This window comes from Perognathus longimembris, chromosome 10 (genome assembly GCF_023159225.1).
Source record: "Perognathus longimembris pacificus isolate PPM17 chromosome 10, ASM2315922v1, whole genome shotgun sequence".
Taxonomy (NCBI): domain Eukaryota; kingdom Metazoa; phylum Chordata; class Mammalia; order Rodentia; family Heteromyidae; genus Perognathus; species Perognathus longimembris.
The window spans coordinates 69,330,052-69,344,468 of record NC_063170.1 but is presented as its reverse complement, the minus strand read 5'-3'; the positions used below and the strand labels follow the sequence as shown (position 1 = coordinate 69,344,468).

Below are 14,417 nucleotides of genomic sequence, written 5' to 3'. Positions count from 1 at the left end.
AGTCTGTGAGACTCTTCTCTCCCATGAACCACTCAGAAAAAGCCGGACGTGGCGCTGTGGGCCAGTGGTAGAGCGCCAGCCTCGAGCACAAAGAAGCTCAGGGACAGCGCCCAGGCCCCAAGATCAAGCCCCAGGATGGGCAAAAATAAAGAAAAAGCAAAAGGAAGACCACATGCAGGAAGAGCCAGGCTACCTGCGTGCACGCATGCCCTCTCATGCCAGGGACTCCCCTCCACACCTGCGGTTTGGGGATTGAGGGGGGCACGGATCAGCCCCCCCCCGCCCCGGGGACTGCGGGCCACCGTGTATGGGGACAGGCTGACCCGGGCGGTGGCCAGGAGGAGTCTCAGAACTGCGGAGGAGACTGGATGCCGGGCAGGCCCAACGGAACAAGCGGACGTCCAATGCCCCCGGAGCCCCTTCTGCTCCCGGAGCCCCTTCTGCCCCCGGAGCCCCTTCTGCTTCTGGAGCCCCTTCTGCTCCCGGAGCCCCTTCTGCTCCCGGAGCCCCTTCTGCCCCCGGAGCCCCCTTCCCGCGCTCCGTGGCCAGCAGGCAGGCAGGGGATTCCTCACCGTGAGCCGAGTAGAAGCGAAGAACTCACGGAGAACGGAAGCCTACGAGCAGCTCCGCTCACATGGTTTCCGTGGCCCAGGAAGCAAGAAGGAAGGCACCCCGAGAGGCTCGGGGGGGGGGGGGGGCCGGGTGTGGGTCGTGCGGGGGGGGGCGCATCAGACAGGGTCTTCAAAGGCTACCATCAACGTCATAGCATGGTCATTTTTAATATTAAAAGTAAATTGTAAAGGCATCTTTATAAACAGTATGCATAAAATAGATCATATTCTAAAACCTTTTGCTTTCTTTTTTTTTTAATGCTTTTGGTTGTTTTTCACAGTAAATTTCTTAGGTGTTGGATTTTTCGCTGGCGATAATAGTGCAAGTGGAGGGGGGGGGCCGCGGCCCGGCTCCCCGCAGCCCGCGGCTCCTCCGGGGCTAGTACAGGTCCTTGTAGATTTCCTGCAGCAGCGGGTGGAGGCTCATGTCGGTCTCGGTCTTCTTGATCACGTGCAGCAGCTGCACGTGCTCCGTGACGATCTGCCTGAGGTCCGTCATCTTCTGCAGCAGCTTGGCGAAGAGCTGCGAGGACTCGGGGTGGTTCAGCTTGAGCTGCAGCTCCAGGGCCTGCAGGAGGCTGTCCTGGAGGTCCTCGATGGGCTTCACGTTCAGCAGGCCCGGGCGGTCTGGGAAAAACACAACAGCAGGGTCAGTCCCGGGCGCCCCGCCTCGCGCGCCCGCGGGCTCTGCGCTCTCCGCCTTCCCCGCTTAGATTTGAAGATTCAGAAGGATTCCTGTCCCCAGCCAACATCCTAACAGAGAGTTCTTCTAAGCGGGAACACTGGAGGTGGTGTTCACTAATCTCCTCCCCCACCACGTGCGTGCACACACACACACACACACACAGTTGTTCAGGTTCACTGGCTCTGCACTGCTGGGCTTCCGGAGCCTTCTTTCCTCAGCTTCTCCAGTAGCTGGGATGGCAGGCGTGCTTTACCACACCCGTAGTGCTGTGATTCACCCCTAACTCTGAAGGCAACTGTTTACCACCCCCCCCCCCCCAAGTACTGCTGTTTGCTGGAGATAATGGCAAGTAGGTTTTATTCTTGGCTTTCCAAGAATTCTCGAGTTTTCAATTTGTTTTAGTGAGAAATGGTTGGTGGAGTTTTATCAAATGCCTTTTACATTTCTCTATCTGAAGAGATAGGATATCTGAAGAGATACGGCTTTATCTTAAGGAGGAGTTGTGGATTTCCTGGTACTCCTGTACTCGTGGGGGAACTGTTTTCTTTAGGGTTTTTCTCTCGGTAGCTGCTGCTGGTCCAGAGGGCTGTACCTCTGTGTTGTCTCTGGCTGCGTTTCGTGGGAACTCGCCTTGTGCACTGGCGTGAGGGTCCTCCTACCTGCCCCGTGCTCACGCCTGTTCCCTGGGATTCCTGTGCCAGGCCCTCTCACCCTGTGATAAATCCCGCACTGCCTTTCCTTTTCTTCCATCGAGTCTAATCTATTCCCACTCCCCAAGTCCTGTAAACGTGGAATAACTTACTTTGGCATTTTGGGGCAAGATCGCTCTATGTAACCCAGGGTAGACTCAAACACGGAGATCCTGGGACTTTTACTCATTTGTACTGGAATAAAGTTTTATATGATACTCTTTTCTTTTTTATCATCGAGGATCTATTATTGTGTCCCTTAGCTTAAGGATGTATTACACACACACACACACACACACACACACACACACACACACACACACGTAAAATTTTTTTGGTCAGTCGTGGGGCCCAAACTCAGGGCCTGGGCGCTGTCTCTGAGCTCTTTTTGTTTTTGCTCAAGGCTAGCGTTCTACCACTTTGAGCCACAGTGTCACTTCTGGTTTTCTGGTGGTTAACTGGAGACAAGAGTCTCATGAACTGACCTGCCTGGGCTGACTTGGAACTCTGATCCTCAGATCTTAGCCTGCGGAGTAGCTAGGACTAAAGGCATGAACCACCAGCGCCTGGCTGGTTTACTTTTAGTGCTACTGGAGCCTGCACCCAGGGCCTTGTACTCGTTGGGAAACAATGCACCACTCCCATTTTTATTGACTTAGTTCTTTTTTGAGCTTTTTACTAGCAGGCATTGACAGCCCATGGGTTTCACTGTGATGATTTTCATAGACACATTCAGTGTACTTTGGCCAAGTTCTTTTGTTTTTGTTCCTGCTATCTTTTCCTGGTCTGCTCTTGAACTCAAAATCCTTCTGCCCCGTGTGTGTGTGTGTGTGTGGTGTGTGTGTGTGTGTGTGCAGGTCCTAGGGCTAGAACTCTGCGTCTAGTGCTATCTCTGAGCTTTACTTGCTTAAGGCTAGAACTCTATCACTTGAGCCACAGCTCCAGCTCCAGCTTGATAGGGGATAAATTGGAGATAAGAAGAGTCTCCTGGACTTTCCCTTCAAATTGTGGTCCTCAAGTCTCAGCCTCCTCAGTAGCTAGGATTACAGGAGTGTGCCCCTGACACCCGGCTTTAATGCTTTTAAATTGTGTATTTTCTCATTTAAAAGTCTCATGGTTATACTTCTTTTTTTTTTTAAAGAAAAAAACAGGCATCTTTTGATTTTATCTATCAACTTAAAAAATGTGTTTTGCTTCCAATTTATATAACTCTCGTAAAAATATGAAACAAGAAACAACTTTTAGGTGTTTGTCCCCCCCTCCTATTCTTAGTTCAGAAACTGCAGAGAATTGGAAGCCAGGTGTCTTGCTTCCCAAATCAATGCATTCGAGGCCCCGAGCTTTCCTCTGAAGACCCCTGGGTTCATCTGCTGGGCTTTGACAAGTACGATGTTCCTCGTTCTTTCTAAGTAGCCGCTTCCCATTCTTGTAGTTCACCTTGAACCCCAGTTATACCCCCGTTAAGTTCAGGATTTGGTCCTTGCTGGCTGTTGGGTGAGGATGTTGGGGGGGGAGTGGGGGGGAGGGGAAGGGGGGGTGTGGGGTCTCCGGGCCGGCGCTGGGGAGGCTGCATTGACATCAGGACTGTGGCTCTCCTTCCCCTCCCTTCCCCCCCCCCCCTCACTCAGCTCTGCCCGCCCCTCCAAGTGACTTCCCTTTCTCTAGGTTCTTCTTGGGCTCTGCTGGCCCTCGCTCTGGCCGCGTCCAGTGCTTCGGTCCCCTCTTGCCTGATGCCTGCTTCCCGCTTCTCTTTTATCCTCTAGCACGGGGGGCCGCGGGCATGGTTTCCAACCTGCGCCCCGTGTGCCATCCATCCGGGTTCCTTCCTCTCCACCCCCCATCTCCTGCCCCCGCGTCCCCCCCAGACGGGCGCTATCAATGCCTCCATCACCTCCGTGCTAGCTTCTGTGTAAGGAGTGGGGGGGGCCCGAGGAGCGCCCTGGCTTTGTACTGTCCCCCGGGGGGGGGGGGAGGCCACACTTCATCACGGGCAAGAAGGAACCAAGCCTCAGAGGACAGCGCGGGGCCCTGTGGGGACCGGAGCTGCAGTCAGGAGGGAAGCCTGCCTCCCTCCCCTGCCGGCCGGGACTGATTGGCCAGGGGGGTGTGTGTGTGGCGGGGGGCGGGGGGGGAGCGCAGCCCGGGTCCCACGGCCCCCGCCACCCCGGGACCCATAGGAAGCCTTTGGCTGCGGACTTGGAGAGACAGGCTCCGCCTGGCCAAGCGCCCTGCATGGAAAAGCACAGTTCTCCCAACCGTCCAACAGGCCTGGAGGCAGAGCCGCGAGGAAGCCTCCAGCGGACGGACGGCGGCTCTGCACACTCCCGTCATCTTTAGTCACGCGGCGGGGCTCAGGACACCCCGAGGGTCCCCGGGGCGGGGGTGGGGGGGTTACCAGAACACTCCACACCCCCCTATGCTAACTTCCCGATTGCTTTTCATTACCCAAAGAACTTGTCTTTGCTCTGATTTCTTTCTCCCTCTGACTGCTCCAATGTACGCTGCCCCCCCAACACCCCCCCCCCCCGCCGCAACCTCCATCGGTCAGATTAAGTATAATTGCTTAAAAAAAATCCAGCATTTAATTTTGGAATCATCAGCAAAAATAAAATAAAATAAAATAAAATTCAGATGATGAGAAGGAAACAAAATGTGTAGCTCTGGCCTGGAGACCCACAGCTCCGGGGCCTTTCTCAGAAAGCATCCACGGGGGTTCAGGGAGAGTGGACCCCGGGCCGCGTGGGGGTACCGCCCCCACCCCCCTTAGCCTCTGCTCCCCCTCCCGGTCTTCCCAGCAGCGCCGGGGTGGGGGTGGGGTGGGGCGGGGCGGGGCGAGCACTGCCCAGGCGATCTCGCACCATCTTGGGGGTCTCCTTGATCAGACCAGGAAGCCCCCCCGAGCGCAACGGCTGGGCCTTGAGGGAAACTTGGCCCTGGGGTGCAGGGCGGCGGGGAGGCCCCTCCAGGAGGGAGGGAGGGAGGATCTGGTTTGGATTTGAAAGCCCTCCTTGGCACGTTCCCCTTTATGATGTGATGGATGATGTTTGGCTGAGGGGCTGAGGTGCCGGGGCCGCGGTCTCGGCCTCTTCCCTCCCGTGACGCGTTAGATCATTCGTGGGCCATTCCCACCGTCCCCGACCCGAGCCTCCGCCGGGGAACGCGCGCCGATCCTCCCCGGGCCTGCCCGCCGGGCCCTCCAGAGCCCCAATTCAGGATTCAATTGCTCTACTCCCTGCAGCACGCAGCTCACGCGATACCCCTCGGAACCTGAGTTGGAAAGGTATAGATTCACGGGCTTCTACGTTAAGTTTACAACAACGGGCTTATTTCAGATCGAAACCCAACCTAAGCCTCAAGGGTGTCAGGTCAAGGGCAACAGCCGTCTCCCCAGAGCGCCCCTTTGTCCCTCTCAACCCCAGCGCGGTCGGTCGGTCGGTTCTGGGGCCTGCTCCCCGCTCCCCTCCCCTCCCGCCAGGACACTCCAAGGAGGACGGTCCGCCTTCTCTCTGCACCTTTCCCTGGTGAGAGGAGGGCCCGGAGCTGGCTGAAGGTCAAGGCCAGGCTGCCTAGCAGGCCTGTGGAGAGCCCGGAGCTGGCTGAAGGTCAAGGCCTGGCTGCCCAGCAGGCCGGGGGGGGGGGGGGGGGCGGGGAGAGGGGGCGGGCAGCGCCTGTTGACTCACGCTCCGGGAGGCTGGAGTCAATTACTGGCTCCTGACTCCCCGGGCTGTGAAGAATTGGGAAATCGACCTTTCCGGTCTCCTCGGCTCAGCCCTGGGATTGATTAGGGAGCACGGTTGGTTCGGAGCAGATCCGCAAAGCTTTTATCTTGTCCAGATCTGGTTCCGCGTTGAGAGTTCACAGCTCATCTAAAGCTTCCCCCTACCGCGCCCCCGTCCCCCCCACCCCCCCTGCCTTCCCCACCGGGGCAGGGAGGCGATTGATTGCCCACGGCAGCTTCGGGGGTCCCCTAGGCTCCCGGCCCGCTACGACGCAGTCCCCCGAAGAAGAGGGGAGACGGGAAACCCGAGAGGGCTGGTGTCATCTCTGCTCTGGGAGCTTCCATCCTGGCCTTCCTTCTCCTTCCCTACTGGCCTGGATGCAGCCTGTCCTGAGGCCGACTTCCTCTACTGTCTGTCAAGGGGGAAGCCCGCTGGGTGGCTGCTTTCTTTCGAGCTTCCTTTCTCCTTCCCTTTATTGTATGGTCTCCCACCTGGGACTTAACAGTCACAAGACAAAAGCAAACACACAAAAACAGTGATGGTGGAGACACTGCTAGGGCCTGGGGGTGGGGAATAGGTCCCGTCCCTAAGCTCTGACCTCCAAGACTGAACTCAGGACCTGGGAACTGTCCCTGAGCTTCTTTTGTTCAAGGCGAGGGCTCTAGCATCGGGGCCACAGCACCAATTTCCGTCTTTCTGGTGGTTAATCGGACGGAGGAGTCTCTCAGACCTTCCTTCCTGGGCTGGCTTCAAACCACGATCCTCGGATCGCAGTCTTCTGAGTAGCTAGGATCACCGGTGTGAGCCCCTGGTGCCCGATCTTCAAGAGTTTGAGGCGTTGGCCAGTGGCAAGCAGCACCTGCTGTCTGGGCATCTGGGACTCCGACATGGCGACCTGCTCACCGAGTAACTTTGGGCAAGTCCCTTTACTTCTCTGGATTTCAGTGTTCTCGCATCAACAAACAAACAAACAAACAAACCAACGCCATGGTGTAGCGGCTGGAGCCGAAGTCCCAGCTACTTGGAAGGCTGAGGCGAGGGTACTGCTCCAGGCCAGAAGACAACAAAGCAAGACCCCATCTCAAATACGGGGCTCAGCGGCAGGGCGCTTGCAAAGCCCGCGCGAGGCCCTAAACGCGTCAGCACCGCAGCCAGACCACACGGGAGGTGAAGACGAAGGAGCAGAGCGGCAAGCGGCTCACGGCGGTGGTGTTGTGGGGGTTGAGGGAGTTCATCTACAGAGCGTGAGGCCGAGCGAGGACAGAGCCACTCAGCCACTTCCCATGCCTTTGGTGTGTGTGTGTGTGTGTGTGTGTGTGTGTGTGTGTGTGTGCGCGTGCGTGCAGTTCTGTTGCTGGTGGCCTGGCCTCCTGGGGTGACATGGATAAACACCCAACACTTCCCCTATTAGGCAATGGCTGCACAGGAATCAAAGTGTTCTGTCTGTGTCTGATAATGAATATAGATGTGTGTGTGTGTGTGTGTGTGTGTGTGTGTGTATTATGTGTAGCACATCTGCACACATAGTTTAGCCAAGACAGTGGGACACCACAAGGCAACGAAACCCAGCCGGGAATTCTGCATCTCTGCCTGAAGGGGCGGATCCACGCGAATTGACCCATCTCGCGCTTCCACCCCTACCTCCCACAGAACACACCAGGACACGCGCCTCCCAGCCCTCCCCCCCCCCACCTCCCCGCCAGCCGTGGCTGGCCCTTGGGAAGTGCTTGCGTCCCTCCCTCCCGGCCCTTGGGGTGAGGCCGTGGCTGCTGTGGTCACTCAGAGTCTTTTCCCCGGCGCCTGCGGCCCGCAGACTCCTTTCCACCTGCTCCTTGTTGCGACCAGAACTGCATCCGGTTACACGCAGCCTGGAGACGGGGCTGCGGGCGGAGGGATGGACAGGTCCAGCCGGACGGCTACAGAGCTCACGGCTCAAGGGGGAGCCCCGGGGCCAGGCCCAGGGAAGGGGGTAAAGCCAGCCACGGCAACCCGGCGGTGGTTCTCTTTTCCTGGCGTTGACAGGTTGTGCGAGGAGCCGGGGATAGAAAACGACCTGGGGACACGGGCACGCCACACCCCTGCCTGTGTGGGCATCCTGGGGCGGGGGGGGGGTGGTGGTGGTGGTGGCATGGCTTTACATCTCCTCTCCCCTCCCTTCTCCCTCCCTCCCACCCAGTATCTCTCTCCCTGTGGGTTTGTTCGCAATCCTCAGCTAATCCCCTTCAAGTGCTGGCTGATAAAGCGATTAGCGGGCTCCCCCGGGGGCACTGGCGGGGGGTGGGGGGGAGGGCGAGAGGACGGGTGGCACTTCCAGCCTGTGGCCTGGCGGGCTGGACTTCACGTGGGGCGTCCTGGCCCTGGCCGGCCCGGGGGGCGCGGAAGTCGGCCCTGCGCTTGCTTGGGGCCCGATAAGGAAATGAAGGCTCGGGAAGCAATTCCCCGCGATCCCACTGCTAGGGATGGGGGTGGTGGTGGGAGTGGAGGGGGGGCTTCTGAACACACCCCACCCCGTCATCCGCAGCCCACAAGCTTTTGAAACGTGGAGAACGAATGGGCATTTCTAGACGATTCTGAGTGAGTCACGGCACAGAGCCCTGCACTGGGTCCTTCCTACCCAGGAGGAATCGCACGGCGGGGTGTTTCTTCTCAGGACCCCCAGGGGAGTCAGAAGACGCCATGGGCCCCGCGTGGAGAAGGAAGTTCCACGCACGGAGGGAGCCGCGTAGGGGAGGCGGGGGCTGGCACGGGGCTGGGGAGGAACCCGGTGACAAAGCACGCGCTCGGCACGCACGAGGCCGGGGTTCAAGCCCCGGCGATGCACAGGCGTGCGCGGGCGGGCAAGCGCGCACACGCACACGCACACGCAGGCGCGGTGGCTTATCGTGTGCATTTCCCAGTCTTTCAGACTTCATCTGGGATGCCCACTGAGGAGGCGGGGCCAAGCCCCTAAGCGGGGGTGGGGTGGGGGGGTGGGGGTGGGATGGGGGGGGGTGGAGTGGATTCCTCAACACGTGGCATCTTAGAGCTGGGACCAGGGGCCCAAGGACAGAGCGATCGATGGCAGCCCTGAGCCCTGGGCGGGGGGAGGGGGGCAGATGAGTGGGCTGGACGGGCCCTTCCCGCAGCCCTTCCCTCCCCCCTCAGTCCTTTTCTACAGCCACACCCCCCCCCCCCCCGTGTGAGATGGTATCTGATGAAGTGGAAATGTGTTTACTGAGCTATTTAAAGTTTACCGCTCATTTCATGGCGAGTTCTGCAAACAACGCCATTATGCCCTGGCTCGGGTCCAGGAGCTGGCCGGCTGACAGACTCGAGAACCACACGGCCGCTTCCAGCCCATGGCCGGCACATCTCGAAGCCAAAGGAGCGAGTGTGCTCAGGCAATATTAGTGAACAGCATCTGAATTAGAACCCGAGCACTTAAATCTTCCTGGTAGCACGGGGATTTGAACTCCGGGTATGTGTATGCTTGGCTGGCACTCTACCATTTGGATCACTCTTCTCGTCCTGCTTTGTGCTGGTTATTTTGGAGATAGTGTCTAGCAAACTTTCCCGTTCAGGCAGACTTCTTCAAGCCAGGATCCTCTAGCGCTCCACCGCCTGCGTAGCTGGGGTTGCAGGGGTGATCTACTGGCACATGAAGGCAACGCAGAATCCAATGGTTAGTTGGCTTTCTTCTTTCTCCCTGTGCTGGAGATTGAACCTAGAGCCTGGGACACCTGATGGGGCCCCGTGCTCAGCCTCAGGCACAGGTGTACCAAGTTTGAAGTCCCAGACTCCCGGGTCTACACTCGAATCTCATCCATTAGCCACTCTATCACCTCGGGCAGGTGCCACAGTCTCTATAAATGTCTGACTTCCCCGTCTGGGGACGCAGTGACCGGATCCACGAATGGTAGCCACCACGGTCACAATCGTTTCTCGTCTTCATCCTAGAAGAGCTCATTCATTGATTCTGGGCCGGGGGCTGGGCTTCTATCCTGCTTTCGTCCACCCGTCCACCCATGATCTGGCCATGGTCCGTGGCTGAGCTCCGAGGACCGAGGGCTGCCGGCGAGCCCCGGAATGCCAGCGCTTCTTGGATCTGCGAACGCCCAGCCGGGAGAACAGTCCGGCTTTCTTCTGCCCTGCTCTCCCTGAGCCCGCAACAGCTCCAGGAAGAGCTTTCCAGAACCCCCTCGGCCAGGGGCCGGGGCAAAGAAGGAGGCGGTGTGTGGGCACCGGGCTCCGGAGGGGCCGCCTGTGTCACTCAGAGGCCCGTGGCCCTGTGCCTCGAGAGACGCCTCGTAAAACCCGGCGCTTTTCCTCCCTGGCGGCTTGGAGGGGTAGGAAGAGCCGAAATGGATCCCAAACTGTTTCGATTGGGCGAAAGGAGGCTTTTCCTGCCGCCGGGTTCCAGCTGGCCCGCGCCTCCGCTCCTCCTCGCCCCAGCACCGCGCGCTCGGGGGCCGCGTCCTGCCGCCCGGCTCGTCCCGGGCCCCGCGCTTGGCGTCGGCCCGCGGGCAAGGCTGACCCCCGCGGCTCGGAGGCTGGCACCAGGCGGCGGCGCCAGCGGCTCGCATCCTCCTCCTGCTGGCGGTGGTTTTATGACTCCCGACGCCACCCGCCCCAGCAATAAGACCGGGGGGGGGGGGGGGGGGGGGAGGGTGGCCCGCCTCCAGCGCGCAGGCTCGGGCCTCAGGGGACCCGGGAGAGCCCCCTCCACGGTGAGTGAGCACCGTGGGGGGACGGGGCAGGAAGGACACCTGGCTTTACAGGCTGGCTCCGCTGGGCCCCAGTCAGTAGGTCTCGGCCAATCCCTAACGTCTCACGTGCGTCCCCGGGGTGACAAGAAAGGGAGGGGAGCACCGTTGGGACGGACTGGGCGAGCACAGGCAACACTCGCCAGCGCCCCACGGAGGGCCCGCAGTGCTCTTGTTCTTTGCCGTAGGCTAGTCCTTGCCTCCCCCACCCCAAGCTCAGAGCAGACGGAGGGGCGCACTGGAGAATGAGGTTATCTTTCTCTACAAGCTGCCTCTGGGAGGGTCTGGGTGGGTGGTGGGGGGGGAGGGGTATGGGGCGGATCTGAGCACCGGATCAAGTGGGCTGAGCCGCTTCCAGTGGTACAACTGAACAACATCCATCTGAGGGGAGCCATGCCAATTTCCCCAGCGAATAAATGCTGAGTTGCTCAAATCACTGATTTCATCTAAAAATCTCCTCGGGGCCTCTAAGGCCCTCCTCCGAGCCCCCAGCCCCCTTACACCCCGATGCGGGGGGGGGGGGGTGCCTTCCCGGAGGCGGAGCTCCTGTGTGAGTCTCAGAGGGAACTTCCCAAAGCCACTCCAGCAACCATAGCCCTTCCTTCCCAGCAATGGAGGGAGGGAAGGGGGTCATCCCGTGCACAGGAGAAGTGTGTTTTCTGGAGCAAAGCCTCTCTCGCCCCCATGAAGGCTTTCCCTTTCTGAATTTCCAGGACAAGAACAAGAAAGCGGCCACCGTGGCTTCCCGTGCGGCGGCCCAGTGCGGGCTGTGCTCTCGGCGACTGGGGAGAGTGGCTGGGCTCTGGGCCGGCCACAACCTCGTGCGTCTCTTTCTCTGGCCTGTGCCCTGTCAGCCTCTCTGTGTAAAGAAGAGGAGGGCATTCCCGCGAGCTGCGCAAACACGGGCTCCGGTGTATCCTCCCTTATCTGTCGCTATGTTTAGACTTCATCGGCAAAAGCAAATGTTGGCCGGCTAGGTTCTGGCTTTGAAGATGTAGGTACCAGTCAATGGCAAATCCTTTTAGAAAGGCTTCACAGGGCTGTTTTTTTTTTCATTGTAAGTACAGATAAAAGGCATTCATGGCTGGGTGCCAGTCACTCACACCTGCGATTCTAGCTCCTCAGGGGGCTGAGAGCTGAGAATCCTGGTTGAAGGCCAGGATTTCCTGGGCAGGAAAGTTCCTGAGGTTCTTAGCTCCAGTTAACCAGCAGAAAGCCAGAAGTGAAGTTGTGGCTCAAGTGGCAGAGCACTGGCCTTGAGCAAAAAGCTCAGGGATAGCACCCAGACCCCGAGTTCAAGTCCCAGGACCAGCGATGTATGTGTGTGTGCATTTATGACCTACGGCAGGCCATTCTTCCACTTTGTGGGGTTATTGGCTATTATAAAGACAGTCTATGGCTGAAGGGAAGTTGTTTATACAGTACCTGCATTTCCATGGCACCATTTTTAACTTTCATAAACCAACATGAGTTAAACCCGGCCATTGCAATATCAAATTAAATCCAGTCACATTATTTATAAAGCCATCTCTTGATCAGTTAAGAAACGTTTCTCCCCTCTCATCACAAGCTGATTTTCACAATCAGAAGCACACCAAAAGCTCACCGGAAGTCAATTTCGATATGAGACTCCATTGTTTCAAACACTTTATCCGTGCAAGGATGGGAGCAAGACTTTCTCTGACACTATTTGAAGACGTGAGGCAGCCAGAAGGAATGGCTGGTACGGAGCCTGGCTTCTGGAGCTGGCTTAGTGAATTAGATCATGTACTTGCAAGTTCTAGAAACTGCTGAACCGTTCACCTCTTTCCTGCGTGTGGTGAGGAGGGCTCACAACGGGGAGATAGAATTCAGCTCCTCCATTCCTGATATGGGCCACAATTCAGAGAGGGGGTGGGGTGGGGGAGCACAGGTGGACCCCAAACGCTTAAAAGCTTCTCCAGGCTGCACCGGCATCAACAGCTAAGCGGGACGCGCCATTACTTAAAGGAACTGGAGGGGAGATTGGCTTTCTGGGAAGAAAAGGAGAAAAGAACTTGGAGAAAAGTGAAAGGGAGGCAAATATCAGCAGCTATGGTTGGAAAAAAAAATACCACGACGGAGAAAAAAGAAACGAGCCTAGAGAACATGTCCCCCAGTCTTCCTTTGGCAGAAACCTACGGGGGTGGCGTGTTTGGTATCTGGGTGGGTGGTGGCAATCGTCGTTGTTAGCATTTTGTGCCAGACAAGTGTAGTTAGGGCGGCGCGGACGCTGATGGAGGTCCCAGCTGGCCAGCGAGGCCCCGGGGAGTCCCACCCGCCTCCGGGCCGCTCCGAGGACGGCTCACTCACCTCCGCTGAGGATGATGACGGCGATGAAGATGGCCAAGTCGCTGTCGTCTAATTCCAGTGCATTGAACTTCACCGCGAACTCGAACTTGGGCTCCATAAAGTCACCGAAGGGCTTGCGCAGGCTCTTGAGGAACTCCCTGGTCATGAAGCCCTGGCCCTCGGAGATGAGCACGCCGTCCTTATTCATCAGCGAGGCCAGCATGGTGTAGATGATCTCGTGGACGCCGTATTTGAGCAGAGTCACTTGGTCGTTCAGGTCCAGGGTCACGAAGCCGGGGATGCTCTTGGCGTACTCGGTGATTTCCTGCACGGCCTCCACGGAGCGGAACTGCGAGCCCTGGAAGATGCGGATGGCCACCTCCTTGCTGGGCTCCTGCAGGGGGGTGATGAGCTTGAACTTGATCTTGTCTTCCCCCATCATGAGGGAGTTCATGTCGTAGATGACGTAGGGCTGCAGGTGGAAAGGGAGAGAAGCGGCTGAGTGGGGAATGGCGCCCGTCGGACCTCCCACCCCGCCGCCGGCCCCCTTCCCGCCGCCCCGTCTTTCCGCCACGCATTTGCTGTGTTCGCCGGAGCGGCGCGGCCGACCGAGAGAAGGCGCTTCTCTTCATCTGCGCCATTTCTAGGACCGAACGCGGTGCCTCGGTTTGGGCCATTTCTTTCAACACGTGCGCCCAACACTTCACCTGAAAGATTTCTATTTAATTTTTTTTAAAACGAGGCAGAATCTGTTGTTTGTATCTCAGCTTTCGGCAAAATACATATTTAGACTTCCTTCAGCGGAGAAGACCACCGTCTCAGCAACTCAAGGACTGAAAAGACTCACTTGAACGTACAAGTCACCTTGCGGTTTTAGATTCAGTCTACTCAGACCGCAAATGAAATGCAGTGCGCCCGTAAAATATGCTTCATCGTAAAAGTCACCCTAAAAGCGGATTACAGATCTTGAGCCAAGAAAATGTCTATTTCTTTTTTTTAGATGCTCTGAAAGTCATCTGTTTCAGGAAAGGCAGACATAGAAAAGCCTGTGGGTACACACTACGGAAAGCAACAAAATAAAAGTGGTTTGGAACTTTCATTACTACTTGTGGTGCTGGGGACTGAACCCAGAGACTCAAGAATGCTAGGCAAGCACTTTACCACTCCATACCAAACCCTGAACTTATTTTTGATTTGTTAAATACCGTCCTTATGAGTTAATTAGGCAATAAAAATATATGCACCACTTACCAGGGTTTGCAATAGGTAGTTTTCAAAGGCAAGTTGTGTTGGTTGTGAAATTCTCTCTCTCCCTCTCATTTCCTTGGCTAGAACCAACCACACTCTGTCTGGGAAGAGGGAGGCTAATATTCTAAACCCATTGGACATACCATACTCTAGCAGGAGCCAACATTCAGTCCTATTCGAGGATGTGTAACAGGGAACCTGCGGCTCACACCCGCAATCCTAGCTACTCAGGGGCCTGGGATCTGAGTTCAAGAAACTCCTTTATCTCCAGTTAACAAGCAACAAAGGTGGGCAGGAAGTCTGGCTCAGGTGGTAGAGCACCAGCTGTGAGAGCTCACAAGACCCCGAGTTCAAGCTGTGGCGCTGGCATAGACAGACACAAACACACAAGGGCCAAGTAAGTGTGCAATGGT

General features: G+C 57.4%; 1 protein-coding gene across 1 annotated transcript in view; it reads right to left on the bottom strand.

Annotated features, from left to right (window-relative positions):
* Positions 1 to 756: 756 nt before the first annotated feature.
* Pparg (peroxisome proliferator activated receptor gamma) overlaps positions 757 to 14,417 on the bottom strand; it is a 46,313-nt gene continuing 32,652 nt past the window's right edge. Inside the window, 2 exon segments of the mRNA XM_048356290.1 lie at positions 757 to 1,238; positions 12,778 to 13,228. Coding sequence (XP_048212247.1) covers positions 991 to 1,238; positions 12,778 to 13,228 — 699 coding nt within the window. The 3' untranslated portion in view covers positions 757 to 990.